This window comes from Scardinius erythrophthalmus (genome assembly GCF_964197995.2).
Source record: "Scardinius erythrophthalmus genome assembly, chromosome: 12".
NCBI classification, from domain to species: domain Eukaryota; kingdom Metazoa; phylum Chordata; class Actinopteri; order Cypriniformes; family Leuciscidae; genus Scardinius; species Scardinius erythrophthalmus.
Window position 1 is genome coordinate 5723912 of NC_138232.1, and position 27895 is coordinate 5751806.

The 27895-nt window shown below is 38.0% G+C and overlaps 2 protein-coding genes across 4 annotated transcripts; both read left to right on the forward strand.

Annotated features, from left to right (window-relative positions):
- Positions 1–7407: 7407 nt before the first annotated feature.
- pigu (phosphatidylinositol glycan anchor biosynthesis, class U) lies at positions 7408–17353 on the forward strand. Its single transcript, XM_081380228.1, has 12 exons — positions 7408–7705; positions 8543–8607; positions 8717–8776; positions 9047–9109; positions 9264–9373; positions 9501–9601; positions 10514–10611; positions 11444–11598; positions 11688–11831; positions 11927–12051; positions 13603–13745; positions 15227–17353. The coding sequence occupies exons 1-12, from the start codon at positions 7576–7578 to the stop codon at positions 15338–15340; spliced, it is 1308 nt and encodes a 435-aa protein (XP_081236354.1). The 5' UTR covers positions 7408–7575; the 3' UTR covers positions 15341–17353.
- Positions 17354–20562: 3209 nt separating this feature from the next.
- Positions 20563–27890, forward strand: osgn1 (oxidative stress induced growth inhibitor 1). Of its 3 annotated transcripts, XM_081380987.1 has the most exons (7): positions 20605–20802; positions 22903–22970; positions 23188–23267; positions 23948–24084; positions 24325–24516; positions 25163–25254; positions 25650–27889. In XM_081380987.1, exons 3-7 carry the CDS (start codon positions 23222–23224, stop codon positions 26722–26724), a joined length of 1542 nt encoding a protein of 513 aa, XP_081237113.1. In that variant the 5' UTR covers positions 20605–20802; positions 22903–22970; positions 23188–23221; the 3' UTR covers positions 26725–27889. The 3 variants fall into 3 exon arrangements, with proteins under 3 accessions (XP_081237111.1, XP_081237112.1, XP_081237113.1); XM_081380985.1 differs by lacking the exon at positions 23188–23267 and having other exon boundaries at positions 20563–20802; positions 25650–27890; XM_081380986.1 differs by lacking the exon at positions 23188–23267 and having other exon boundaries at positions 20593–20802; positions 21782–22970; positions 25650–27890.
- Positions 27891–27895: the final 5 nt, after the last annotated feature.

Below are 27895 nucleotides of genomic sequence, written 5' to 3' on the forward strand. Positions count from 1 at the left end.
TGCATGCAGAGCCATCAGAAGCCTAGGTGCTCTTACAGACATTTCTGTGGACCTGGTTATACTTATTTAACATTGTCAACAGGCAGTGTACTCAGCAGAAGGAATCAATCCTTCAAAGCAAGGAAAGTACAATCTTACGCTACCAGAGTATCGAGGAGGCCTACTGTAAGGCCAACAGCTTCAAAAGTCACAGGAGTCAGCCAGTGCTTTGGCTCTAAGGGAGCATACTCAACCACCCCAAGTGGGAGGGAGTCACTAATCTGTCTCTACCTGAGCATGGGTGGTGAAGGGGGATAACATACGAGCTATGGGTAACAAAGTACTCTAATTAACGACCCTAACAAGGGGAGCAATATCAGCATGACCCTGAGGGATGTATCAGGGTCGAGGCCTATTATCTTGTAATTTTACATGACAGATATTATATTCTCTACTAAACCCAAGGGAATGGAGGCCTCAGTAATTGGCCAATGACATTTGACTTGAATTTTTATATTCAAGGGGCTCAGAAGAAAAATCCTTTTAAACTTAAGGCCTTGCTGCCAGCTACCACACTCGAAGCTGTAAAGGGCGGAGGCCTGAGCACACTGCTTCTTACTCTCTAGAGAGAAAGACCTGACAACGCCAATAGATATCTGCAAGGGAAACTTTCTGAAGGTAGCCTGCTACCTGTGCTGCTATCTACCCTGTTACACCACTAGCATTTACACCTAATGCAAAAGGCGGGCCTTGGCCAGATGACTCTTGAGTAAGAGGAGGCTAGCACAAGGAAAAACTAGATTTACAGGAATAAAATCTCCTGATGGGCTAAGGAACCTACACTCAGATCCTGAGAGGCTCGAGGTGAGAATGCTTAGCAGACCACCACCAAAAATCCTTGATACTCAGCCTAAGCCAAACAAATATTTCTGAAGTTCAGAGCTATAATTTCAAAATGACTTTCAAAAAAGAAGAGGAGAACTACTGCTCTAGTGTAAGGTGGCTATCAAGATCGCCTGACGAGGACCAACGCTTGATTGTGTAGTTATATATCTGGAGCTTGACAGAGCGGTGGCCTTAGTAGAAAAACTCCTGCTAGGGAGGAAGTCTCCCTTGTTTCCCATCTCACGCTGAAATGTCTGTTTGATGCTCGGATGAACGGTGGCCTGACTAGAAATTTTCCATATAATACGGCCAACCTGTTCACTACCACAAATTGGCACTACGCACTATATAAGCCTGATGACTCTAATCAGAGGAGGCCTATGGGAAGGGTATGCATAGCCTACCTATATATGAGAACTTCAGGGCCCTATTTCTACTCCTATAAAAACCCTACCTAACACACCCCTTAATACTTTCTAACAGAGAACCGAGGTCTACTGTTCAACCTTACTAAAAAAACTCTTGTAAAGGGAGGAGACCTACAGAGCTCAACCTGCTACCCGTAGAGCGATGGCCTAAACGACATTCACAGAATGGAGGCCTATCACCATAAAGAGCTTAAGCGCACTTACAACCAAACCTGACGCCAGACCTACAGAAGGGTTCCAAATTGAAGGAATCACTCATCACAGGTCCAGCCTCAGGGCTGATGCAAGAAGCGCCTGGGGTGTAGGAAGTGTGCAGATTCGGACCGCAGTGTTATGCAGGATTTAATGCAGCCGAGCGCGCCTTCGCCTCTCTGAACTTTCCAATCACTGTCTCAACGGAGCTGCTGAAAAGTTCAGAAGGCGACACTGGTGCATCGAGAAGAAAGCTTTCTTTCTCCCCAATGTCATCCAAGTTCAAGCACAGATGCCTCTCCCTGGCCACCATCACCGCCATCGAGTTTTTCCGATCGCGGCGGCTGAATGTATGGTGGCCAGGAGAGCTAATCTGTAGTGCAGCTTGTTTTCACTGCATCAGGGGAAAGACCCTGACCTTGGTCCAAATCTTTCAGCAGATCAGCGTGGTATGCTTGCAACACAGCCATTGTGTGCAAGGCCTCACCAGCCAGACCCGCCATCGCATATGCCCTGCCTTTTAAGCGCAATGTTTGTTTAAAAAGCAGGGCCAGAGCACTTAGTGTCAATGCCAACCGCGAGATAGTTTCGCGAACCTCTCGTCAATTGAAGCATCGACACGTACCCGTGTTCATGCATTCCCTAACATCAGCGTAGTCTGCTTGCTGATGCCGATGGACACAGGTTCTTCCGTGCCTTTTCAATTTCATGCAGGAATGGAAGGCTCACGGGAGCTGGAGCGTTATGGCTGGAAAGAAACAGTTCGTAAAGTCTGCCACTAGCGGTCTCTTCCCCGGCGCACTCAGCAGCAGCAAAGCCACGGTGAGCACGTTCCATAACACTTACAACTCATCATACGCGGGGCAGGGTGGCTGTGAGGATTCGGGTTGTAAATCCTCTTCACCCTCATCAGCCATTTCCTGCTTTCTTGGGCTGCCAGCAAAGCACTCGCTGTCAGATCAGGGGATGTTAGTGACAACACATCCTCATCCGGCAGCTCAAACTCACGAGCCTCCGAAGGGCATGAGAGATAAACAACTCTCTGAAACTCCTCGGTGAGCTCCCTCTGAAACCCCACGATTCTAGTCTCTGCTCTGCCTCAGCGCGAGCGGGACCTGAATCGCCTGGCATAGATGTCTGGCCCTCTTCTCGAGAGCAGAGTTTTCTTAGAGGAAAACTCTCACATTCTGCACAATCAGATCCCTCAAGAGCTGATAGTGCGTGCTCTGAGCCCAAACAGTAAACGCACAAGTTGTGTGTGTAATCATGGTGTCAGAAACCTGAGACACGGATCCACACACTTCTTGAAACGCTTTTTTCACTTGTTCCATAATTGTTCTTACCTTTTTCAGATGATTGCAAATCAGACAAAACAGTCCCTGAAGACAAAAAGAGGATGACATGTTCTCTAGGCGCCCATAGGCTGTCGCCGGTCAATATCGATTGCCGTGATTGGATAGCTTTTCAGACATCGGTTTACACAGAGGGCATTCCCCAATAGCATCATCGACGCAGTGCGAGTTCTCTGTTCTCAGGGAACCTAAATTAAAGCATCAGATTGAGTTGAATTATTACGATTTCTCAGCAATTCCTTTTTACAATGTATTTGGCTATTGGTTAACAATAAAACAATATCATTTGTTAAAACATGAATAACTGCAAATTAATTTACCTGTTTATTGTATATTCCTAAACTCAACAAAACGTAATACATTGTAAAATTCCATAAAATTAAATTGAATGATCCTTAACATATTTTAATTGAATAAGGATTGTTCAATTATTCAATAAAAATGATCAATCAATTCAATTTGATGGAATTTTACTATTTATCAAATTGCGTAAATCTTTTTTTTTTTTTTTTTTAGTTTTAACACTTTTTTTAGTACATTGTGTTTCAGGGGAATCAAAAGGGGAATAAAGCTTCAATGATATCTATCTGCTGAGTTTTGATTAGTTCAGAAGAGCATATTAAAATATTTGAAAGAGAAATATAGATTAATTTGGGTCTCTGGGAATCTCAACAGAACACGTAGCTCAGCATCCGATATTAAAAATGTATTTCAGTCACACTTTCTAACTTCTTTCTCTTTCTAAGGTCACTCTTCTCATCCTGAACTTTCTGTTTTCTAATCCTCAATCCACATCTCACTGACTCACTGCTCAGCTTCTCTCCACATGCTGTTACCTGGCCTGATGCTTTGGCCACTCTTCAGAAGGGCGAGCCAGTGTCAGTCAACACGGTTGCTTGATAATCTTTATCCACTCACCGGCCCGTTCCAGCCCTGCCCAGAGCGAGAAACAGGGGCAGACTGTAGTGTGTCTGGGGGGAAAGATTTAATGCGCTCTCCTCCCGATTTCATTACATCCCCAGACCAACATCATCTCTCTTGACCTTGAACTTTGCTGCTTCCCCCGCTGAGACCCCCACAATCCTGTGCGCATCAAGCTCATAGTCACATCTTTAAATTACCTGATTCTCTGGTTTATGATATAGGCTACTCAGTAATCATCTGACACACGCTCAAGACATCTTCCCATCAGCTCAATTTAGCCTTCACTGGCTGATGTGTCATATTATAGCTTATTGACATGGGTTCTCTATAATTTGACATTGTATCCATAACCATAAATGTTTCTTGACTTGTGTAATGGGGCTCATTCTGGGGCAGCATAGCCTTGGTAAGTTCAGTAAGACCATAATGGGACATAAAAGCTGGATTGAATATGAAAAAAAAAAAATATATATATATGTTTTACAAGCTTAAGGGTAGTCCGGGCATGTTCTTTGGTAATACAAGAGACTCATTTACCATCGAATGCCCTTGTTGGTTTATGAACAGGAGCTAGTATTGAGTGTTCATCCACTGCCATCTTGTGGTCGGTTAGAAATCCTGCACCACATTTGTATGCAATGTTCTTATAGGGATAGTTCACCCAAAAATTACAATTTCGTCATTACTTACTCACTTTCAATTTGTTCCAAAGCTGTAGTAGTTTCTTACTTCTGCTGAACACAAAAGAAGATATTTTAAAGATTGGTAGCCAGACAGTTGATGGTAGCCGTTGACTTCCATAGTAGGAAAAAAATACTATGGAAGTCAATGGCTATCACCTGTCTGGTTACCAATAAACAACAAATGAACGTTTTAAATGTAACTGCAGCATATACACCTTACGGTACCGTATTGACAATACTGTTTAAAAAACTGTGGCATCGGCAGTATTTTGAAGCCTTAAGCTAACGTAGTAGCCGTGCAAAACCAGTCATTTAGATATTTTGCTACAAACCAAAAATTATACCAGTTTAAAATGTTTACCAAATGTTACATGGTTTGTTGAGCAGCTGGATTAAATTATTGTCAGATGTATAACAATGAAGGAGAAAATATGAAAATGTAACATGCTAATTTCATAATGAAAAAGTATTATTTTAGATGAGTCTCTACGCTCGTATATAGTACTATATAAGTATGTCTAGAATTAATGGAACGCTTTTTATGTAGGCTATAGTGAAAGTCAATTCATAAAGTCTTAACATTTGTATGTTTGGACAATGGTAGCCCTTTGCAAATGTACAGATAATAAATAAATCTCTCAGACCAGTGAATAACATTAGCCTATGGGTTGAAGTAGGACACCGTCATGTTTTAGGCCTACTCTGTTTACTGTGTTGTGCTGTGTTAAATGAGTGCACAAAAGCTATCATGGAAATCTGAAAATTTCACTCCAGGAAAGAGTTGTAACTTAGATCCATGATCATGTAACAAACTTGAATAAGTTCCAACAAATAAATAGAGAGAGTGTAGTAGCTGTCTTTTTCGACATAGAGAAAGCTTATGACATGATGTGGAGAGAAGGGTTGTTAATTAAACTGTATAAGTTAGGTATCAAAGGTCAAATGTATAGATGGATCAAGGATTTTTTATCAGACAGAACACTTAAAGTGAGAATAGGAAACAGTTATTCAGAAGTTTACAATTGAAAATGGTACTCCACAAGGAAGTATAATAAGTCCTTTATTATTTTCCATTATGATAAATGATGTGTTTGAAGATTTGGATAATGGGCTGGGCCTCTCACTCTTCGCTGATGATGGGGCAATCTGGAAAAGGGGAAGGAATATTGATTTTATTGTGAAAAAAATACAGGAGGCTATTACAATAGTTGAAGAATGGTCATATAAATGGGGTTTTAAATTCTCAGTTGATAAAACAAAAATAATGTTGTTTACAAGGAAGAAAATTGGAAGTGAGGTGAAACTAAAATTATATAATCAAGAACTGGAAAGAGTAAAATATTTTAAGTTTTTGGGGATATGGCTTGATGAAAGAGTTACGTGGGCGGTGCATATTCAGAATATAATAAATAAATGTAAGAAAATAATAAATACAATGAGATGTTTAGTTGGTAGTGAGTGGGGGGCAGATAGGATGGCATTAAAGGCAATGTATAATGGACTGATTAGATCTGTGTTAGATTATGGGTGTGTGGTTTATGGATCAGCTGCAGAAACATCTCTTAAAAAATTAGATAATATACAGAATCAGGTATTTAGACTATGTACAGGAGCTATAAAAACTACTCCAATTACAGCACTACAGGTGGAAATGGGTGAAATGTCTTTGGAAATGAGAAGGGAACAGCTATCATTGAATTACTGGGTTAATTTACAAGGCCATAGTCAAGAGCATCCAACACTAGACACGTTAAAGCCATGTTGGGAAAAAGAGAGGAGGAAAACTAAAAGTTTTGGATGGACTGTGATACAGAAAGCAACAGAACTTAAAATTAATCGATTAAATGTTAGTCCTACTGTTCCATTACCAGTAATAAAACCTTGGGTACTTCCAGATGCTATAGTTGATTTTACATTGTTAGAACAGAGAAACAAGGGTAAGGAATGTAATTCATATAATGTACAGACACATATTAATGAGTACTACAGTTATGTTCAGATATACACAGATGCATCAAAGAGTTCAGACAACAAGATAGGAGTATTTACTGTCCCAGAGTTTCATCTATCAATAAGGAAAAGGATCAGTGATGAGCTATCTGTTTATACAGGGGAAATGGTTGCATTATTATTAGCGATACAGTGGATAGAAGAAATAAGACCTGTGAAATCAGTTATTTGTTCAGACTCATGTTCATCATTGGCTAGTTTACAATACAGTCATTCAGATAGTAGACCAGATATTTTAATGGAGATAATGCAAACAATATACAGAATTCAAATGATGGGGATTACAGTAGTATTTTTGTGGGTGCCTGCACATGTTGGTGTTCAAGGAAATGAAATTGCAGATAAAGAAGCAAAAGAAGCAGTTAAAAACAATGACATTAATTTAATTGTTAATTTAAGTAAGAGTGAAATTAAGAGTATTATCAAGAAGAGACTAAAGGAAAGGTGGCAAAAACAGTGGGATAAGGAGAAAAAAGGTCGGTGGTTCTATAGAATTCAAAGGAAAGTGGGAGAGATGAGAATTGCAGGGAAAAATAGGAGAGAAGAAATAGTAATATCACGGGTGAGATTTGGACACACAAGATTAAATAGTACGCTTTATAAAATGGGTAAACATGATACGGGAAGATGTGATTATTGTGGGCAAGAGGAAACAGTAGAGCATGTTTTAATGCATTGTCAGAAATATGAGAATGAAAGAAGGTTGTTAATTCATAATTTAAAAAACATAAAAATGAAATTCATACCAAAGTATATTCTGCAAAATAATTCGAGAAATGAGTGTTATATTTTTATTCTTAAGTTTCTTGAGGAATCTAATTTGTGGGAGAGAATTTAAAAAAATAAAATAAAAAAATCAGGGGGGGGGGGTGTTAGTCGTCTTGATCCACACTCCATACCAGTTGGTGGCGGAAATACACCATTGTGTTGTTTGTCAACCGCCAATAAAAATTCAAGAAGAAGAAGAAGAAGAAGAATAAGTTCCATTACAGATCCGTCCTACTAACGAAGCTTCCATTTTCTCCCTTATGAATCTTTAAACAGGAAGGTAGCGGTGAACTACGTTTCCCAGAGTGCATCGCGCTGACAGCTTACTGTCTATGCTTCTTCCTCGCGACAAAAATGGCGGCTCCTTTAACATTTCTGCTGATAGTGGCTGTGACAATAAGAGCCGTTTTATTCCGATCCAGTTTGGCAGAATTAATTTCAGAAAGGGTCGAGGTGGTGTCGCCTTTGAATGCGTGGAAACGAGGTTTGTTCGTGTATATTTCTGTATGGGGAGGCTGTATTACTGATGATTTGTTCTTGCATGGCAGCCTCATTGCTGAGCTGTCAAAAGAAGACATACTTTGAAGATTTTGACTGCACATCACGTTTCCATGCTGTATTTCTAAGTTAATTATTGTTAATAACGTTATTGTTTACTGTAATATCTCATCTCAAATGTTCAACATCATGGAATATGCAATTTTGGACTCCACAGCTAGTTGTGGCACCCACCTTAATATCTATTTACACTTACAGTATGTTTTGTATTGCATTGATTGCTTTTTTTGTAAAAATTGCTTTATTCAGTTTGATTTTGCATGTGACCATCATCCATGTTATATATAAACAGTGTGGAAAATATTGATTTACTGAAGTGATGTGATTTTTTTACCTTACACCTGACAGTAGTATTAGTTATTTCACTTCCCTGCATGTGATTTATTGATTTATTATTATAATTATAAATACATATCATTTAAATAAATGTACATTTGAATCTAAATTTAATCTAATTGTTTTATTTCTTTCATCAACATTAAGATTATTTAAAAAAAAAATGTATATAAGACAGTTTTTCATTTAGGTAGTTCTGTGGTGTATAAATATTCTAATTATTATAATACATGCTGTTCTTTTAAACTGTATGTATAATAATTATACCAGAATTGTTGTGTAAAATAGTATTAGATGGAGTATAGCATGTCACACTGTAGGACAGTGCTGTCATTGTAAAGTATAGTTTTAAAGGTCATTCAATGGTCTTCAAATTCTTTGTTTAAGTTGTTTAATGCATAATATGATTGATTTGTGGATTAAACAGTTGTGGAGGGTCTTGCCTTGTTGGATCTTGGGGTCTCGCCTTACTCAGGAGATGTGTTTCATGAAGTAAGTTCTATTTGAATTACACATCAGTATCTATTAATTTGATCTATTTTCTTTAAATTTTCAATTCTAATGTCAGATGTCAGCTTTTTTTTGTTATTATTTCTTTCAGACACCCCTTATCATATACCTCTTTCATTTTGTGGTCGACTATGCAGAGCTTGTTTTTATGGTAAGTACTAAGTCCTTATTTTTGATGTTTGTCTTTCCTGTTTTCTTACATCATTGGACCGTGCTAAAAAGGCAAGTGGTAGCGACAATCCAAAATGCGATTTACTATGCAATTTTCAGTGATATTTTCCAGTTGGTTGTAAATTTCAAACAAAAAGGGGTTGGAGTAAAAATATGTCATAACTCATAATGCATTGATAGAACTACTGTGTTTGTGTTTTTGTGCAAACTTCACACATGTAAACTTACTCAAATAACATTATGTCACCAGATAGCAGATGGAATCACAGCAGTGGCTCTTTATTTGTCGATCCAGACTTATAACAAGAATGTGGTAAGTTATAGCTTGATATTTGTGTATGTTTCAGAAGTTAGAGCCTATTCATTTATTATGTTTAGTTGTTATTATTCATTTTTTATTATTACGTTTTTGTATTTTTCTATTTTTGGATAGATTAAAATATCTTTCATCTTGGTGTATTTTATAGTTTAGAAAACAGAAATATGCCTTGGAATCGGACCGGTATCCCGTCGACTGTTTGGAGCTCCTCCGATCTCCTAAGGAGATGTTCTACATCCCTCTCAAAGTTGCCATGTTGTAAGTTCTGATCAAGCTTTAAATCAAGACTATGCTATCACTTTTTTCATTCAAAATAAAGCAACAATATGTTTTCAGCCAGAAAACTACTAAGGCATGCATTTTCATTTGACTGATTGTCTTCCAGTTATCTATTGAACCCCTTCACCATCCTGTCTTGTGTGGCAAAGTCGACTTGTGGGCTGAACAATGCCATTATTGCGCTCTTCATTCTCTGTACATTAAAAGGTGAGTATTTCCTTAATGCACTTAAAGATACAAACTTCTTAAAATCTAAACTTCCAGAGTATTGTGACTTTGTCTTGACATTGCGTCTTGATATCATAGACTCCACTGAGCCACTATACAAGCATTGTTTGCATGTGCGTACACTATTGTTCAAAAGTCGGGGGTCAATACGATTTTTTTTTTAAAGAAATTAATACTTTTATTTAGCAAGGATCGAATGCCACCCAAAAAAGCATGTCTCCAAATGATCCGGCTGCGTCTGTGTTCTTTAATTTGCGCGTCTTCAATAGATCATTCGCAGAGCTTTCCACACCCATCACGCTTTTTTGGAATTGCGCTCGCACGCTAACCCTGTTTAGTAAATCTGGACCTTTAGTTACAAAAGAATTCATTTTGAAATACTTAATCTTAAAATTAATCTTTTTAAATTTCTATTCATCAAGAAACCTGAAACAACTGTTTTCAACATTAAGAAGAAGAAGAAGAAATGTTTCTTGAGCAGCAAATCAGCATATTATTATGATTTCTGAAGGATCATGTGACACTGAAGTAATAATAGTTCACAATATTACTGTTTTTACTGTATTTTTAATCAAATAAATCCATCCTGGATGAGCATAAGAGATTTCTTTTTAAAACATCTTAGTGGCCCCAAACTTTTGAATGGTAGTGGGTAATATGCAAATATGCAAAGAAGTTGTAATGGTTATGAAGCATCACCAGTCTTTTTCTGGAATGACAGAGATCAGCACACATCATTCGGTAAACACATTTAGCTTCAACAGTCTTTGATTTGTGTAATTATTAAGAAATGGACAGCAGGTCATAAGTAACTACTATTTATAGATCATGGCATTATGTATATAGATGTACAGGTTTACAGTGTATTGTGTTGTTGTCTTTATTTTTTAGGTAGTGCCTTGTTGAGCGGGATAATGTTGGCCTTGGCCACATATCAATCCATCTATCCTCTGACCCTGTTTGCTCCTGCGCTTCTGTTCCTCCTGCAGGTGAGAGTTAGAATTCAGACTAGTGCAGATACCATTTACATGTGCACCTATAATGGGATTTCCAGTAATCAGAGTAAGGCCTTGAAGTCCCCATGAAATCAAAAGTTTTTTGGTTTTTAGTATGAATATGTTAGCCTTACTGTTATCTATAAGCTAGTGTGCTCCAAAACAATGACAAAATCAGATATAGAAGATATACGCATTCAAAACTTCTCACATCTCTCACTTACGCCAATATGGATCAATGATTTTGATGACATCACTCTGCACGTCAGCTTCTTATCAGATTTTCTGTCCAATCAAATGCCCTATGGAATCTGAAGCGTCCCGCCCCACTATAAACTATAAATAGACGCTGAAGCTGCGGCTGAAATCGGTCACTTGTTCACACATTTACTATTTTCTATATGGTCGGTGAATGGCACATAGTACACACTATATAGGGCATAGGGAATGATTCAAACAGTGTAAATATGCTTTCCATTGGGATGAATGAAGCCTAGTTTCTCATTACTGTTATGTTTGCGAATCTGCGCATGATGACATCATCCGTGTACGTCACAAGCACATGCGCACTGTGGTCTGAGTGGATATAGATGCGATTTTAAAGTGTTTACATGCCTGTTTATTGCAATTACAAACGGCAAACGCCACATATTTTACTACGATTATGAGCTTAATTGCATCAATTTGATTGAAGTATTGTGTTTACATGAGGTAAAGTTTAATCGTAATATTGCCTAAATCTTTTTATAGCCACAATATGAGGGTGCATGTAAACGTAGTCACTGATGACCAAAATGAAACCTCTCTCTGTGTGTCTCCCTTTCAGAGGTTGTATATCCCAGTGAACCTGAGGAGGAGTAGTTTCTGGTCCTTCACTCTTCAGTATGCGTTCATATATGTGGGCAGTCTGGTGGTGATCACTGGACTCTCTTTCTTTCTCCTGGGCTCTTGGGACTTCATCCCTTCTGTCTACGGGTTTATGTCAGTCAGCAGTCATACATCGCACTCTGTTATATTTCATCAAACACTTATTCAGAAATCTACAGTATGTGTTTGTGTGTTTTCCACAGATTTTCTGTTCCAGACCTCACTCCAAACATCGGACTCTTCTGGTACTTCTTCGCAGAGATGTTTGAGCACTTCCGTCTCTTTTTCATCTGCGTCTTCCAGATCAATGTCTTTTTTTACACCATCCCGCTTTCCGTCAAACTCAAGTAGGTCCTGCATATGGCTGAACATGAGCTATACATAAAGCAATGCAGTAATTTAGCATGTATAGCACGCTTATGGGTCACATTTATTCAAACAGGGAGCATCCAGTATTCCTCATCTTCATGCAGATTGCCATCATCTCCATCTTTAAGTCGTACCCCACCGTGGGAGATGTCGCCCTCTACATGGCATTTTTGCCAGCCTGGAGTCACCTCTACCGATGTGAGTCTCTTTTCATTTAAATATGTTAACAGGTTTCCTAATGAAACAGGAAATTTGGGCATATCAAAAGGCGATGTTCTTTTTTAACAATAAAAGGTCACTCGTCAATTACATCATAAACATAAACCGTTTGATTCTTGGTATTGCTAGTCGGACTCATTCTAGAGAGCATTTAATTGCAAAAATTTGTTATCAGTTAGTCGGAAATATTTTCTAATATAATATAATAGAAAACAGTTTTTTTTGTAAGTTGTAATAATATTTCACAATATCACTGTTTTTACTGTATTTTGTTCAAGTAAATGCAGCCTTGGTGAGCATAAGGCTGTGTTCACACTGTCAGTCCAAATCCGATTATTTGTGTATCCATTTGGAATCTGATCAAAATGATTTACTGTCCACGCTGTGTATCGCAACTGTTCAGATCTGATTCTCTTTCACGCTCTTTTGTTTTCCATAATATCTTCATACTATGTCACTGGTGTTGCATTGGTTGGCCTACAACAAAACCAACAACAGCATCGTAGAGCGGTTTGCAATACAGATATTGTCTTATTTACAACATGACAATATGCAGCCAGCTTTATTCCGTGCCGTCGTCTCCGCCGGTTTCAAAACCTGTAATACTGTCATTTTCTGCTCGACCGACACTTTGCTACAACACCACCTTATTTCTGCAGCAACTTTCAGCATGCTTCTTATAACAACATTGGACATGTTTACGTACAACAAATAACATAATATATATAATAAAATAACATAAACCACGCGAAATCCGATCAGAGCAGTCAGACTGAAACGGATTTCCAGAAATGCGATTTGAATAGGATTTCACATATGTATGTAGCTCAAAACGGATTTGTGAAAATTGCATTCCATGTGATTTTTTTTTTATGTTGTTGATGTTTACACTTGATAAATATGATTTGATAAAAATCGGATTTGGACTGACAGTATGAACGAGGCTTGCCGACCTCAAACTTTTGAACAGTAGTGTAGATTGTGCAAAAGTATACTTTATTTAATGTAATTTCTTTTGTGTGTGTTTTTCTCTGTGAATTAATAAAATGTGGAGTATATATTTAATACTGTCTTATACTTAGCACTTTTCCAAAGCACCTTTACAAAGAATTTTGCAGCGATTTTGTAGATTATTTTGAATAAAAAAAATCTTTAATGTTCTAAATGGGGGTTTTCACAATGATTTAAAGAACATTTCAGTCTTAAACTAACCATGTTTTTTTTTTTTTTATGTGAAGAACATTTAAAAATTCTAAAGAACCTTTTTCATCTATAAAGAACCGTTTGTGTAATAGAAAGGTTACATGGATGTTAGAGTTTCCTCACAAAACCACTGATGCCAATAAAGAAACTTTATTTTTAAGATTGCATGACTTGTATTGGCAGACAAACTTTGAATGACAGTTATTAAAATTCTGATTGTTTTTGTGCAAGTGGAGTTAGTTGAAATCTGCCAGCTAGGTTTTTAATGAAATCAGATGCATATATTAAATTGAAGAAATGTTTTTTTTTTTTTTTTCTCTATCTCAGTTTTGAGAAACATCTTTCTGGTGTCATGTGTGCTGTTGGCCTGCTCAGCGCTCTTTCCTGTACTCTGGCATCTGTGGATATACGCTGGCAGTGCCAACTCTAATTTCTACTACGCCATCACGTTGCTCTTCAACTTTGGACAGGTAAAGGGTCCCATTTTGACTCCTAAAAACAATATTGATATGTTAATCAACAAGTCTTTCATGCCCAGTACACATTGTAGAATTTTGGGCTGTCCCAGACAAAAGATGACCAATCGTGGATGATTTCTGTCGTCTTGGCTCCTAAATGCTGGTCTTACGTCATACAGAGAGAGAGGTTCAAAGACGGCCGTTGTCACGGTCTTGAGACCAAAGATAGTGTGTGATAATTTTCTGACAGTGTCAGAAATGTAGCATGATCATCTCACAGTGTGTTTGCTGCTATGACCGACGTCTACAGGCTAGCCAGTAAAAATGCAACATGAAATGGCATATTGATCAACGCGACATGGCACTAAAACTTAAACTACTTACCTCAAGCTCTATTTGCAAAATTGGCGTACCAAGTTGACCTCTTTTCCCTAGCCATATTCTCTTTCGCTTCCTCCTCTTTTTTCAACACACATAAAAACCACAATTGCCAAAGCATGATTCATCTTGCTCTATTTGTTAACCAGTAGCACATGCTGATGAAATTTTATTCTTCTATACGAACTTGCGTCGTAGTCTACAATTCAATAGGTGTCATCATCAAACAGTCTACATACATGTCGTACCCAAGTTTATTAGATCCGTGCCGTACAATGTGATTTGTAATGATCTTATAGGATTGCCGAAATCACACAGTCTGTAGTAGGCATAAATCAGGGGTGCCCAATCCTGTTCCTGGAAATCTTCCTCCCTGCAGAGTTCAGATCTGACACTGATCAAACACACATGTCTGTAATTATCAAGAGCTCCTGAAGATCTTAATGAGCTGCTTCAGTTGTGTTTGATCAGGGTTGGAGCTGAGCTTTGCAGGACGGTAGATCTCCAGGAACAGGACTGGGCACCCCTACTTTAAAATCACAAAAAGGGAAGTTTTCTTCTTATAGCTCTCAAAAGAGAGTCAGTTTCTATGCTAGTTAGACCATAGCAGAAGCCTGTCATGCCAGATATTTCCCGGTACTCGTGGAAGTAGAACACAAAACCTGGTGTCAGGTTGCAAGAAAGATGAAAGAAAGAAGGGCCTATTTGAAATGCATGAGGTTAACTGCAAATATAGCTAGCCACTCCTAGCATTTGATGATTGAAAACTTTGAATACGATAGTGTTTAAAGCTACTTGACTAACATATTGTGAGTGGAAAAATCGCTGTAGCAACGAGGTTTCATAATTCATTAGCTTGTATTAGTTTCAGCTAAACAGTCCTGTATTAGGTTAACCAGGACTGCTGGCTGCACGCATTACCCATGAGGCAAGTGCACCCAACGTCTAGGAATTTAAAGCATGTGGTTTCCTCTATAAATGACCTTTTCTACACTTATTTGTCATAGTTTGAACTCATTACGAAACTGAAAATTCATTTAGTGAGCACTATGAAAGTTCACAGTAAAGTTTACAGACTACATGAACCAATGTCATGTGTGTTTATGCCACCACAGATCCTCCTGGTCTCAGATTATTTCTATGCCTACCTGCGTCGAGAACATCACCTGACGCACGGCCTCTACCTGAAGAAGGAAGATGGCACTGAAGCCACTCTTGTCTTAAAGTGACCTTCTTTCATTCAGGGGACTAGGAGATCTCACCGACTGCCTCACACTCCCACATCTTTACTTGTTTTTTATTTAACTTTCCATTCACACTACAGTTTTTTCCCCCAGGTCTTTTACTTTCACCTCAATTTCCTTCTCCTTTCTTTTTTCAAAACCTGTTACTTTCTTTTGCACATTTGAGAGTTTTACCTTATGTTTGGATGTTGACACCCCCTCTTGGACCAAAGCTGTTTTGTAAGAGACTTTTTTGATAATGGGACTGACTGAAGGTATGTGAATGATACAGGAACTTTCCCTTGAATGATGCAATGAAAAAAGAGGTGGGTAGAATGGGTATTTTCACTTTGTTTTGCTTGTTGTCTATCTTGTTTCAAAGGATTTGCTTTCTTTATTAAACTCCATTCAAACAGTGAGGTTGTTTAGTTGGACGTGCAGTTTGAAGTCATGGTCAGCAGAGGGTATAACATGAATGTGCAGTGATGGTGCAAAACTTTGACTGCAGAGAGCTCAAAATGACAAACCCCTCAGAGCCTTTGTGGACGTTTTAGCAGAACATGAAGAGGTGGTTATGTTCGAATGTTCTTTGAATGCTTTTCTTGGTTTGACTTGCTTTTCTTTTCTTGATTTGATGCTTTTTTGTACGACAGTTGTGTTTGTTTTATGTTATTACAGAATGAGGGATTAAACTGCACTGCAATTTTATTTATTTTTTTAATTGGCGATGGTTTGAATTGTGTTCATTGTTCTGATTAATGATTTCCTTGGGATTAGGAATTAACTGTCTGGATTTACTTCAGATCTGTGCTTTTGATCTTACTCCATGGCACGTGAATCGAACGATTGCACACCTGTACGACTCGGCCATCTTGTGGTTAGACCTTCCTTATAGTCCTTAAATGATAAAATTTTCCATTGCCTGTATTGTTTCCAGACTTCTCTAATAATCCGCCCTTTGGCCAGGTTTGGAAGGTGTAGACATCCAGATGGCTTTGATTATGAGGTCACCTGATCCAAAGTCTAGTGTGTGGAAGTCATCTCTAATGTCATAAAGATATAGATACTAAAGGTTTACAAACAAATGCATCCTTATCATACCTTTTTTGACCTTATATGACATACTTACTGTATAACGCAAACATATTTTCCTTAAACCACTAAATTGTCATCAGTATTTTATATCATACTGTATATTAAACTGTTACTAACAGGAAAATAATTGAATAACTTGTAGTCATTTTTGTCTTGATTTTGAGTAAAAATAAGCTTAATTTTCAATTAAGTTTACTTTTCTTACCATATCGGCAAATACTTTTTTTCTGTTTTAAGCCTCACTTTTTTGTTAACCTGAGAACTTTTTGTTGACTTAAGAACTAAACTTAGTTATATATTTTATATCTTATTTTATATTTTGATATTGTTACTCGAAATCAAGACAGAAACACTGATTACGTGTTTTTTTTATTTACCTTTTTTATTAGTATAATACAGCATTTTGATTGAAGCTTCTGACCTTCACCGACCAGTTTGAGTGGGTCGAAAGAGATGGTAACCTTTCTTTAAGTTGGACTAACGTCATCATGAGGGTTATTTATTGTATTCTTCTGGATGATTTTTCTCCCCCGTTTTACTTTGGATGAACAAGGTTACGCAGACTTAACTTCATAAATATGCTATTGGTACCAAAACAACTGAATGGACTGGGAACTGTGAAAATGTTGGCACGATCAAGGGCTTTTCTCCTGCTTGCATCGGAGGTGGAACTGCAGGGAATCTTTTAAGTTGTTAATGAAATTTTAAATACTATGTTTTTTTCAGGATTCTTATTTTGAATGCCTGCCAGCGATTCATAAATGTTCACACTGAAGTATTACGCATTACATGAACTCCATTTCACATTACTCTGGTTCCCCATTCGGCCTGAAAGGAGTTTGGGCCGTTTAGGATGTCAAGACACTGATTTTAAATGATTTGTAAATTATGTTGTGATTAAAATGCCAATAAAGATTATTTCTCAGTTGTGTTGTTTTGTTAACATACATGTTGATTCTTTAGTTAAGAGATTTTGTAATCTTTTCATTAAGGTAAAAGTGCAATTTATATTCAGCCTGTCATGGGTTTTCATGGAGAAACAAGAAGTGTAATCTCTCATGTCAGCAGGCATTGTTTGTCACAGTTCAAGCACGTTGCTGATATCATGACTTGATGAATTGACTGAAAGACTTCTTAGTAATGTTTGAAGTTTTCTTCAAATTCTAGATGCAAATGCATTCCTTTAAATCCAGGCAAAGGGCAAATGACGGTAAAAAAAAAAGTATACGTATATACATATGTTGAAATTGAGCAACCACACCCCACCTGCTTCAGATTGTCAAAATTAGTTGTACAGACCTGCTTGTTTACATTTTCCACAAATTACAAAAGTACATCAATCATTCCAACTGAAAGTCAGAATGACACCGCATATTAACTTTTTTTTTCTCCCTTGTTTTGGTGTCCTTTGACCTACCAATGGATTTAATTATTACAACGGGGTGTGTTTTGTATATTGCATCATATTTATCTTGAGATGTTTATTTTTTAGATCATTTACATTTGAATGTTTTATATATCTTCAGCTAAAGAGGTGTCAAATTAATGTAAATGATAGCTTTTTTTGACATTGTAATAATTGTCATTCCCTGTCAATGGAATCAAAGTTTGGTAAAACTTTACAATAAGGTTGTGTGTGTTAACAACTATAGTTAACATGAACTGTTACCAGGAGCGAAACTTTTACAGCATTTATTAACCTTGGTTAATGTTAATTTCTACAATCATACATTTTTACCATTTCAAGTTAATAAATGAATAATAGTATGTTTATAATTAACTATCTAAGCTGTAAAGAGTCATTGCTTACACTTAATTAATCTAATGTGTTCGATTTTGCTGTATTTGGCCGAGCAGTGGTTTGGGTAGCTCGCCAATGTATTCGATTTCTCCAATCGATAACTCTGAGCAAAGCTGTTTCTTTGTCATTCACACAAATCAGTCTCTATGGGCCGTACACCTGTATGGACCATTTGGTTCACACCTTTAGAGACACAGATAGAGTTGATTACATCTGAGGCACTGTAACAAAGTAAACGCATCTGACTAAAGTTAACTGAAAATACACATAATCTTTCAAATGTTAACAGCGTGTATATACACGAACCTAAAACTAAAGTTTGCGTAACACCACAATTCCTTTCATTCTCGTGTGGTTTATGTGCTGATTCACTGGATAATGTTGCAGAAGCATTTACACAACATGAGCTACCATGACAACTACACAATCAGATTTTCGTGTCACCATTCTTTCCTCTTGAGCTGATGAAGCGATGTATTGTGATAACAGACTTTGTGAGACTTTGGTTCTCTTTGTGAGTGCCGTTGACTCTTGGATAGACTAAAGGGAAATGCTTTTGCGAGCCTTTTGAAAAGGGCCCCTCATCCTGCCCAACTGGAAACTTGTTGAGTCATGTGCTGATCTTTTACCGTCTATAGTGCTGATAGCCAACAGAATTTAAGAGGATAGGTACAGCATGAAAGGTGTTAATGGAGGGCTATAAAGACAGCATATACTTACCATATTCATTCAGTAACTTGTTTGGTAGATAGGCCCTATCCAAGAACATAACGAAGCAGTCTTCTCAAACCACAAAACTCGTATCCAAGCTTCAATCAACATTGTAATGCCATTACATTGCACAAAAAGTATGTTCTATCTTGACAATTTTTTTATTACATATACTGTTTTGGAACCCCTGCAATCATTGTAATTCTATAGTATTCTTTTAAATACCTTTGAGAATGTGAATGCATATGCATTTGGTCCAATATATATGCGTAATATACCACAGCATACTTTTATATTTGTCATTCAATTAAACACCAATATCAAATTTATGACTTCAGTTTACAGGCAACATGGTACCCTTTTTAAAATGTGTGATCATATTTTTAGACACTGTTCTACTTCTTAGTCACACATTGAAGCTGCAAAACAGGGGCTGTTTCCTTGTACTAGTATTAAAAAGTATTAAGAATTAAAAAGTATCCTTTCATAACAAAACAAAAATGTTCATGGTAACCCAAACAACCCCCTGAGAAAAGACCTTGAATGAGGATTTAAGTAATTAGTTCCCAACAATGGAAACTTTCTTTCCCTTTTGAGGAGGGAGGGGGTCAAAGAAAGTAACACAAAAGTTTAGTTAGCCTATTGCATAACCTGACCTAGTTAGCATGTCACCTATAGTCTCGTACAATTATTGTTTAGGCTGTAACTAAAATATGAACATTGATTTAAAGGTTTTAAATCTATACTTTTACAACAAGCAAGCTGAACATGAAGTTTAAACCAAAAATAATACAAATTAAAACAAAAGGGTCGTAGAAAGTAACAGCTGAGTTTCACCTGAACAAGTTACTATACCATAAACAATTGTTCAGAATAATAATCAGAATTAGCTTTATTGCCAAGTATGCTTAGTCACACACACAATGAATTTGTCTTGGTGACAGGAGCTTCCAGTGCAGAAAAAAATACAGACATCATAGAAGAAATAAAGATTTAAATAATGCAATATAATACAGAAGTAGAAATATATATAATTGTTTTAATGAATGTACAAATATTTATTTACAAGTGTACTGTGTACAAGTGTAATTTATATGTTCAAGTTGTACAATTTTAGATGTTATGTCATGTTGTTGATGTAACTAGAATATGGAGATTGATTTACGGGGGGGAAGAGCCAGGGATATTAAAATGATTTAAAAACAAAACAAAACAAGCGATACGGTTACAAATTATACAAACAAGATATGAGCAAAATACACAAGCCTTTAGCAGTTCTCATTGCTGTCATTCATGAGCAATCTGCAATTCTGTAATGAATACATGTTCAGAGATTTAATCTTGTGAATAAAGAATCTTCCATAAATAATTAACATTGTTAGTTCAAAAGAAAGGCTAAAATAATTGTTGAGGGAGCCAAAAAAGGTCATCATTTCAGGAGGTGCAGTGGTAGCGATAGTATGGCAGCGACACTGTTCAAGCCGCTACGTTTGCCTATTGGCTGATGTGGAGTGACAGCAAGATTCAGGCCAATCAGGGACGAGATCATTGTCAGTGAGTGGAAAACTACAAGCTACAAGACGCTCATACGTCACCCCACACTGCACCAATCATAAGCGTCATATCTTAACACTTGCGATGATTGGGTCGTATGGGACGGACTATGAAGAAGAATTATAAAACGAGTCGAGTATCGTGGGCTGGAACTGTGCGGCTTCTCTCTGTACAGTCAGGAGGGAGCTACGTGTGTTTTTTACATTTTGTTTTAAAATATCGTTGCAGCCGCTCTGCTTGTGCATTCAAGACTTTGCTGTCTTAAGTGAAGCGTGACTTATTTGGATCTCGGATATTTGCATTAAAGGTAGGTGTCTTTTAACATTCAAGCCGTCCTCCTACGCAATCTTGATAATATTCTGAATTAAGAAATCATTATGATGCAGTCAAAAATAATTTACAGGGAACACCAATAATTACTTTTCCTTCCGAGTCTTTCGTTCATTTGTCACGTGACAAACGCAACGGATCGTTCATGTAAGACGCATCACATCATTACCAAACGTGATTTGATGAATTACATCATATTTTATCTCATCTCCTAGGTCATTATAACTCATCTTTGTTTCCTTAAGGTGTTTGCGTCGTAATGTGTCCGTCGGATATTGAAATTGTCTCGTCTCGTGGGCATGTCTGGACCATTAGAGGTCTGGGACACATTGGACAGCACGTTTATGAAAGCGCACGCGCACGTAACACAAGCGTCTGAGATACGTACGCATCAGACGGTTACCTGCTTTCGTGTAATCTTCCGTAAATGAAACCCAAGAACTGCATTCTAACGTAAAAGCTGCATTCTGATGGTATCTGATCAGGCTATTCGCGCATCCTACCAGCTAAATGCGACTGAGAAACGTTGAAGTCGTCGCTGGGAAACGCATATCATCTCTGGAAAATTCTGTGAAGCGCAGAACGCCTCAATTTAACGTTAGTTCCTTGAATGACCTGTTCACGCGGCTCGCTGTCACGGTGCCCTAACGTTACTTGCAAATAGCGAATCATTTTTGTTTGATAAGTAACGTTAAGTGGGGAAATAGCCGTTACAAGTGTCAAAGTTAAAGGGATAGTTCACCCAAAAGTGAAAATTCTCCCCCAGGATGTTCCAACCCTGTATGAGTTTCATTCTTCCATTGAACAGAAAAGAAGATATTTTGAAGAATATTGCTAACCCGATAGCCACTGACTTCCAAAGTATTTTTTTCTTCTTCCTATTATGGAAGTTCGTGGCTACCATCAACTGTCTGGTTACCAACATTTTTCAGAATATCATCTTTTGTATTTTGCAGAAGAAAGGAACTCATACAGGTTTGGAACAACCTGAGGAGGGTGAGTAACTGATGACAACATTTTTATTTTTGGGTTAACTATCCCTTTAAATTCTGTGAGATAAAATCCACACTTTGAAGCTACGTTCTTGCTCTTTCTAAGCGTTGAACTTGAATGACCCATTTTTATGAGTTGGACATGCACTTGATTTTCAGCAGCAGCCTCATGAAAACGTGTCTCACGTACTCCGCTCACGCAGCCCTGGACTTCATTCAAGAAAACGTCGAAAAGTCTCTAAACTGCTGCTGCGTGCATTATACATCTATATATTAATTGATATACATGCATATAATGACCAGAGCTTATATTTAAGGTGTATTTGAGTAAATCAAGTGCCGTGTGGTCAACTATTCGGAATGACTCAGCGATGTCGACCGTGGCGCGAACAGCTTTAGAGAGGGCACGGTCACTTTAACAAATTCTGCATAGTCATGGTTACACCGAACTTCTGTAATCGTGCCTGTTAGATGGCAAGCCGTTTTGACTTTTTATTCATTCCCAGGATATGAATTCTTGATATCAGGAATTAAATTTCCACTAGTAAAAAATGTTAATTCTTATTATCAACAACAATGACATCCTCACTCACTGAAATACGAATTCTTGATATCAATCATTTAATTTCAACTAGTAAAAATGTTAATTCTTGAATCTTTAATTGTATTTTCACTAGTTAAATGTCACCATGGCCTGCCATTCAAATTCAATTGATGTCAATAAATACGTGGTTACTAGTGCAAATGTCTGTTCTTGATATCAACAATTGTTACTAGTAGAAATCTAATTCCTGATATAAAGAATTAGCATTTTAAATGGTGAAAAAAACGGCTAGCCATACCTGTTATGTAACAACAATTCAGTTGATTCATAATTATTGTCTGAAGCTTACAGCCTGCCTTACTGTAATGCAGATTATATAGGGTTATCTAATAGAAGGGGAAAGTATTAGTCACTATTATTAGTAATAATGACCATTGTGGAAGGGGTCAAGGGGAGGGGATGTAGCGGCTCTGGGAGGGTGTTTATGGTTGTGCTGATAGCTTTTGCAGCTCGCCATTTGTTCTCTTTTTGCATGTGATAGGAGAGCCACTATGGAGCTGTACAACAAAGGCACATTTTCTGAGGATATCCTGCCTGTTGTCATTATTGGTAAGAGTCAACATTATATATTTGTTGTTGTTTTTAAGCTTTATGTGGTTAAGTGGGTTCACTGAGTACTCTTCCATGAGCACTCACAACTCATTTCTACATGCAAAATGCATCCAAAATATTTATATTCTTGTACTATTGTTTTTTTTCCCCATTTTCATCTTTTTTTTTAATCTATACCGTACTTCTGTGAGCAATTTAAAATGTTGTATTGCAGCCAAGGTCCAAAATTAACTAATGGACAGGCTCAAATGGAATCTGGGCATGCAGAACTCTGCAGAAAGCTCAGCATAATTGGTACGCCTGTTGATTACAATGTTCTGCACATCCACCACCCCTTGGATTTTTATATATTCACAATTTTAGTTACTTTCTTAATTATTACAGCTACCTATAATTGAGTAGCCTAGTGCTTTCAGTTTAAAACATTTACCACGTTTAAATACAAAAAAAGTCTGGATGTGCTGATGACCGGTTAATTGGAGAATTTTTAATCAAATTTTAAAATATTTCTTACCAGCCATTCACATATACCCACTTACATCACTTCCATCAGATTAAAAACTGCGAGGCTCAGACTATTATTCTGTGAAAGTTTCTAAACTTTATCTGCTTAAAGGGATAGTTCACCCATAAATGAAAATCCTGTCATCATTCACTCGCCCTGAAGTTGTTCAAAACTTGTAATAGTTTATTTCTTCTGCTGAACACTAAAGAAGATATTTTAAAGAATGTCAGTAACCAGACGCCCCACTGACTTCCACAGTATTTTTTACCCATGTTCTCCAAAATATTTACAGATTTTTCATTTTTGGGTGAACTATCCCTTCTCTGGCCAATTTCATCGAGATGTTCAGTTTGAACATCTTAATTTTCTCACCAAAAAAAAAAAACAAAACATCTGAGATGTGAAAAGTTCTCTGGGGAATATATTCTAGAGCATTCAGTATTCACATGCATGGCCTTGTTTCTAACAGGTAATGGACCATCAGGGATTTGTCTCTCTTATTTGCTGTCGGGATACACGCCTTACCTTTCCCCCAATGGCTTCCATCCCAACCCAATTTTGCATAACAAACTGACGGAGAACGCTCATCTGTCTTTGCTTGACCAGGTGATTCACACATTTAACACCCTCACACATTTAACACCCTCACACATTCACACCCTCAAGACACATTTACCACACCTCTTTACATAACAAGTGGTGATTAACTAGTGGTTTTCAACAAAAGTCTCTATAGCCTGTTCCAAGGATTAGTGAATATTAACAATACTTGACTCAGATTTTGCACACATTCTTGTTCAAATACAGAAAAAAAAACTGTTTTGTCTTCTTAATATGTGCATGTAGGATCTGGAGTACCTGTGTGAAGGTGTGGAGGGCCGTTCCTCAAACCCTGTGGCTGTGCTCTTCGATGCCCTCCTCCTTCCAGATGGCGACTTTGGGGTGGATTGCGCTTCCCCACTGATATGGCGACATGAGCCGGAAAGGGCCACTCCTCACCTTGTACTGGGAAAGGGACCACCTGGAGGGGCCTGGCATGTAAGTAACCACTCCTAAAATTCTTCTGGCTTCTGATCTCAGTGCTCATATTGTTCACTTTTACAGGAAACCGTATCATTGTTTATTTGAATGTCACAAATATATGTCCAGGTCATGTTGCACTCCTAAATCTAAATAAAAATCAAATAATTTCACATCAAAAAGAAACGTAAAAAGTCATGATGGTATTTGTTGTATATTATATGAGTTATGTTTGGGCAGTATTTGTTGGACTGCCTTTAAAGTTTGCTGATTACATTATAAATATATTAGTTTATTGTATATTTTACTGTAATATAGTTAAAATGTCTGTATTACTAATTAATCTATTTGGAATCACCATTGAGCATAGTAGAAACTATAAAAGAAACAGAAGTAAAATGTTCAGACATATTACAGTAATGGGAAATAGGGTGAAATTTGACTTGTGACTTGTGAACATATGACTGTTTAAGAGGTTTCATGAGGTTCACCCTAATACAGAAGGACATCCCTGTGGGAAAAGCACTCATGTGATTTAATGTTTGCATGTCTGAAAGCAACTTCTATTGAGTTTTTGTACCAGTTTGATCAGATGTTATTCTTGTGCTTTGCCTGCTTCATATCCAGATGTGACGTTATTGTTTATTGTTTTTTATGCCGGCAGGCAATGGAGGGCTCAATGTTGACTCTCAGCTTGGCTAACTGGATGGAACTTCCTGGTTTGAAGTTGAAGGACTGGATGAGAGATAAGCGAAAGTACGAAAATGAAATCTTTTATGAAATCAGCATGAGCTCACATTTCATACAAAATTCCAAGGAAGATTCTTTGCATACATTTTAAACAAATATGAAAATAATGAAAACTATAAAGGACTTGCAGCTCCTCTCTAGTTTTTTTCTATGTAAAAATATTTTCTCTTTTGCTAACATAATGTGAATTATATAACTAAGTATGTTAAATTCAGCTCAACCTGTATATATACTGTGGCTTTGTGGTGCTTTTAATCTTGCTACGTTTGTTTGAGAATACTCAACATAATCTAGCCCGTGAATAAATGAGGCATCACAAGTATAACACATAGTTCATGAAGTTTGAAATGACCAAAATGATGAAACTGATCATCTAACATTTGTGTGTTTTGTGCGTGTAGAAATTTACGTAACGACCGGGCCACGCCAGCTGAGATTGCGTCCTACTACCAGCACTATGTGACTAAAATGGGTCTGGAGAGGAGCTTTGCTTGCGGCACCACCGTGACCTCACTCTCTCGGGTTTCCCTTGAATCTGACTGCTCCGTTTGGAAGATCGAAGGCCTCCAGAGAAGCGCAAATGGTGATGATGGAAAGGAAGTAATTGAAGTCCCTTTCTGCGTGTATGCAGAGAACGTGGTGCTTGCCACAGGAACCCACGACATCCCAGCCCGTCTCGGCGTGGAAGGCGAAAACCTTTCCTTCGTGTGCCACAGCTTCTGGGAGCTGGAGGCCGCCATTTCCTCAGGCCGTTTGGACCATGCCTCCGAGCCAATTCTTGTGGTTGGTGCTGGCTTGACGGCGGCAGATGCCGTTCTCGCGGCACACCACTTGAACACACCTGTATATCACGCCTTTAGGCGACCTGTGACCGATCCGGCGCTTATCTTCAACCAGCTGCCCAAACTCCTCTACCCTGAGTACCACAAAGTGCACCAAATGATGAGCCAACAGCAACACAAAGTGGGTGAGACGGAGGTTAATCTGTCCAACCAAGCTCTTACTTCACCTGCTGAAAACACCAACCCCTATACCTGTTACCCTGGTTACCTCAGTTACCCAAAGCACCGTGTGGTTGCCTTCAGACCTGATGGCAAGTGTGTGCTAGAGGATGAGGGAGGGCAACAGACAGTGCTACAAGTCTCAATGGCACTCGTTCTGATTGGTGCCCATCCCAACCTGTCATTCCTCCCAGAACATGGTCGCCCACTGGGGTTGGACTCAGAAGAGCCAATCAGCTGTCGGAGGAACCCGTTTGACGTGGATCCGTACACATATGAGAGCGTGAAGGAGCCAGGGATGTATGCCATGGGTCCACTGGTGGGTGAGAACTTTGTGCGGTTCCTGAAAGGCGGAGCTTTGGCTATTGCATGTGACATCGCCCGTAAACAAAGTACAAAACGACAAAGTGCGACAGAACATTGCAAAACCAGCTTGTTGAACAATCAACTAACCAACTGCAACTTGGAATCATGAAAAGACAGACTTCAAAAAGGAGTGAAACTAGATTTTTATGGATACTTCCAAAATCTTTCAAAAATGCCCCACTTATCGGAAAGTGCTCAGTGGTTCTGCTCCGACTGACATGAATGAACCAGACGTTGAACGGTTCAAGACCGTTCTGACATCCCACTGCAAGTGCTTGCATGCAGACTGCGAATGCACTGACACAGATTTGTGTAGTTAATGGCTAACTAACCAGGCCTAAACATTAATCTACATAAGTCTACGGACACATGGTGCTTTGACTTCAGGGATTCATTTGTGCATGGCTGCTTTTACGAAACACTACTCGTGTTCTGTGCCAAATTAATGTTTGTAATTGCCGTGTTTCTTCATGTAAGGAAAACAGAAAACTAATCTTTGCCAAGCAAATGCTGTGGTTGTATCGATACTGGTACTGACGCTTGTATAGTCTTCTTTGATGAATGTAGAAATCTTAGTGGACCTAAAAAATCGGAAAGATCATTGTATCGTTTCAAATTTTTGTCTTCCATACATTGCCTTCCCAAGTAAAGCATACACCTGGAGTGAGTCCATTGGTTATACCAGCAAACTTGACTTGACTGTCTAGAATTAGGGCTCTTAAAAGTTTAAGATGTTCTTGTTTCATGCTGCTGTTGCTAACCAAAAGTCAAACCTCAGTGAGGTCAGGCTGCACTTACAAAACTGACCACAGGAGGGCCTTTGCACACAGTGACTGAAGCCAGCAGCATTGCATCAGACATAATGATCTTCCATGACATTATGTGAATGAATGATGCATCCAACAAAAGCTTATTTATGACTGCGCTAACTAACATGGGCCAAATGTAACTTTGCCTATGAGATTGATGCATGGCCTCGAGGACCCTTTGATGCAATAAATAAAGTAACTGTACTTTTTTTGTAAAATGCATATCTATTTCCTTTTTAAGAAAGCGATTCTACACTGAACATTGCAACATTTGTTTTTTCTTAAACTTATTCTACTGTATTATTTGCCTATAAGTTATGATCCCTGGCAGCTCTGATTAAACATGTTTGTAAAATGGTATTTAATACAAAAATACAAACAAAAATGATGGATAGTTTGTACATTGATTCTTGCAGTCAAACACGACAAAAGATAAAGCACAAAATAAATGGAGTTTGACAACGCAATACT

What these genes read in the sequence shown, in the direction of transcription:
- pigu (XM_081380228.1), top strand. Translation starts at nt 7,576, where the DNA reads ATGGCGGCTCCTTTAACATTTCTGCTGATAGTGGCTGTGACAATAAGA. An exon ending in TTTGAATGCGTGGAAACGAG is followed by an intron (nt 7,706 to 8,542) that starts GTTTGTTCGTGT and finishes TGGATTAAACAG; the next exon opens with TTGTGGAGGGTCTTGCCTTG. An exon ending in CTGGAGTCACCTCTACCGAT is followed by an intron (nt 12,052 to 13,602) that starts GTGAGTCTCTTT and finishes TCTCTATCTCAG; the next exon opens with TTTTGAGAAACATCTTTCTG.
- osgn1 (XM_081380985.1), top strand. Translation starts at nt 22,913, where the DNA reads ATGGAGCTGTACAACAAAGGCACATTTTCTGAGGATATCCTGCCTGTT. An exon ending in CCTGCCTGTTGTCATTATTG is followed by an intron (nt 22,971 to 23,947) that starts GTAAGAGTCAAC and finishes TGTTTCTAACAG; the next exon opens with GTAATGGACCATCAGGGATT. An exon ending in TGGATGAGAGATAAGCGAAA is followed by an intron (nt 25,255 to 25,649) that starts GTACGAAAATGA and finishes TTGTGCGTGTAG; the next exon opens with AAATTTACGTAACGACCGGG.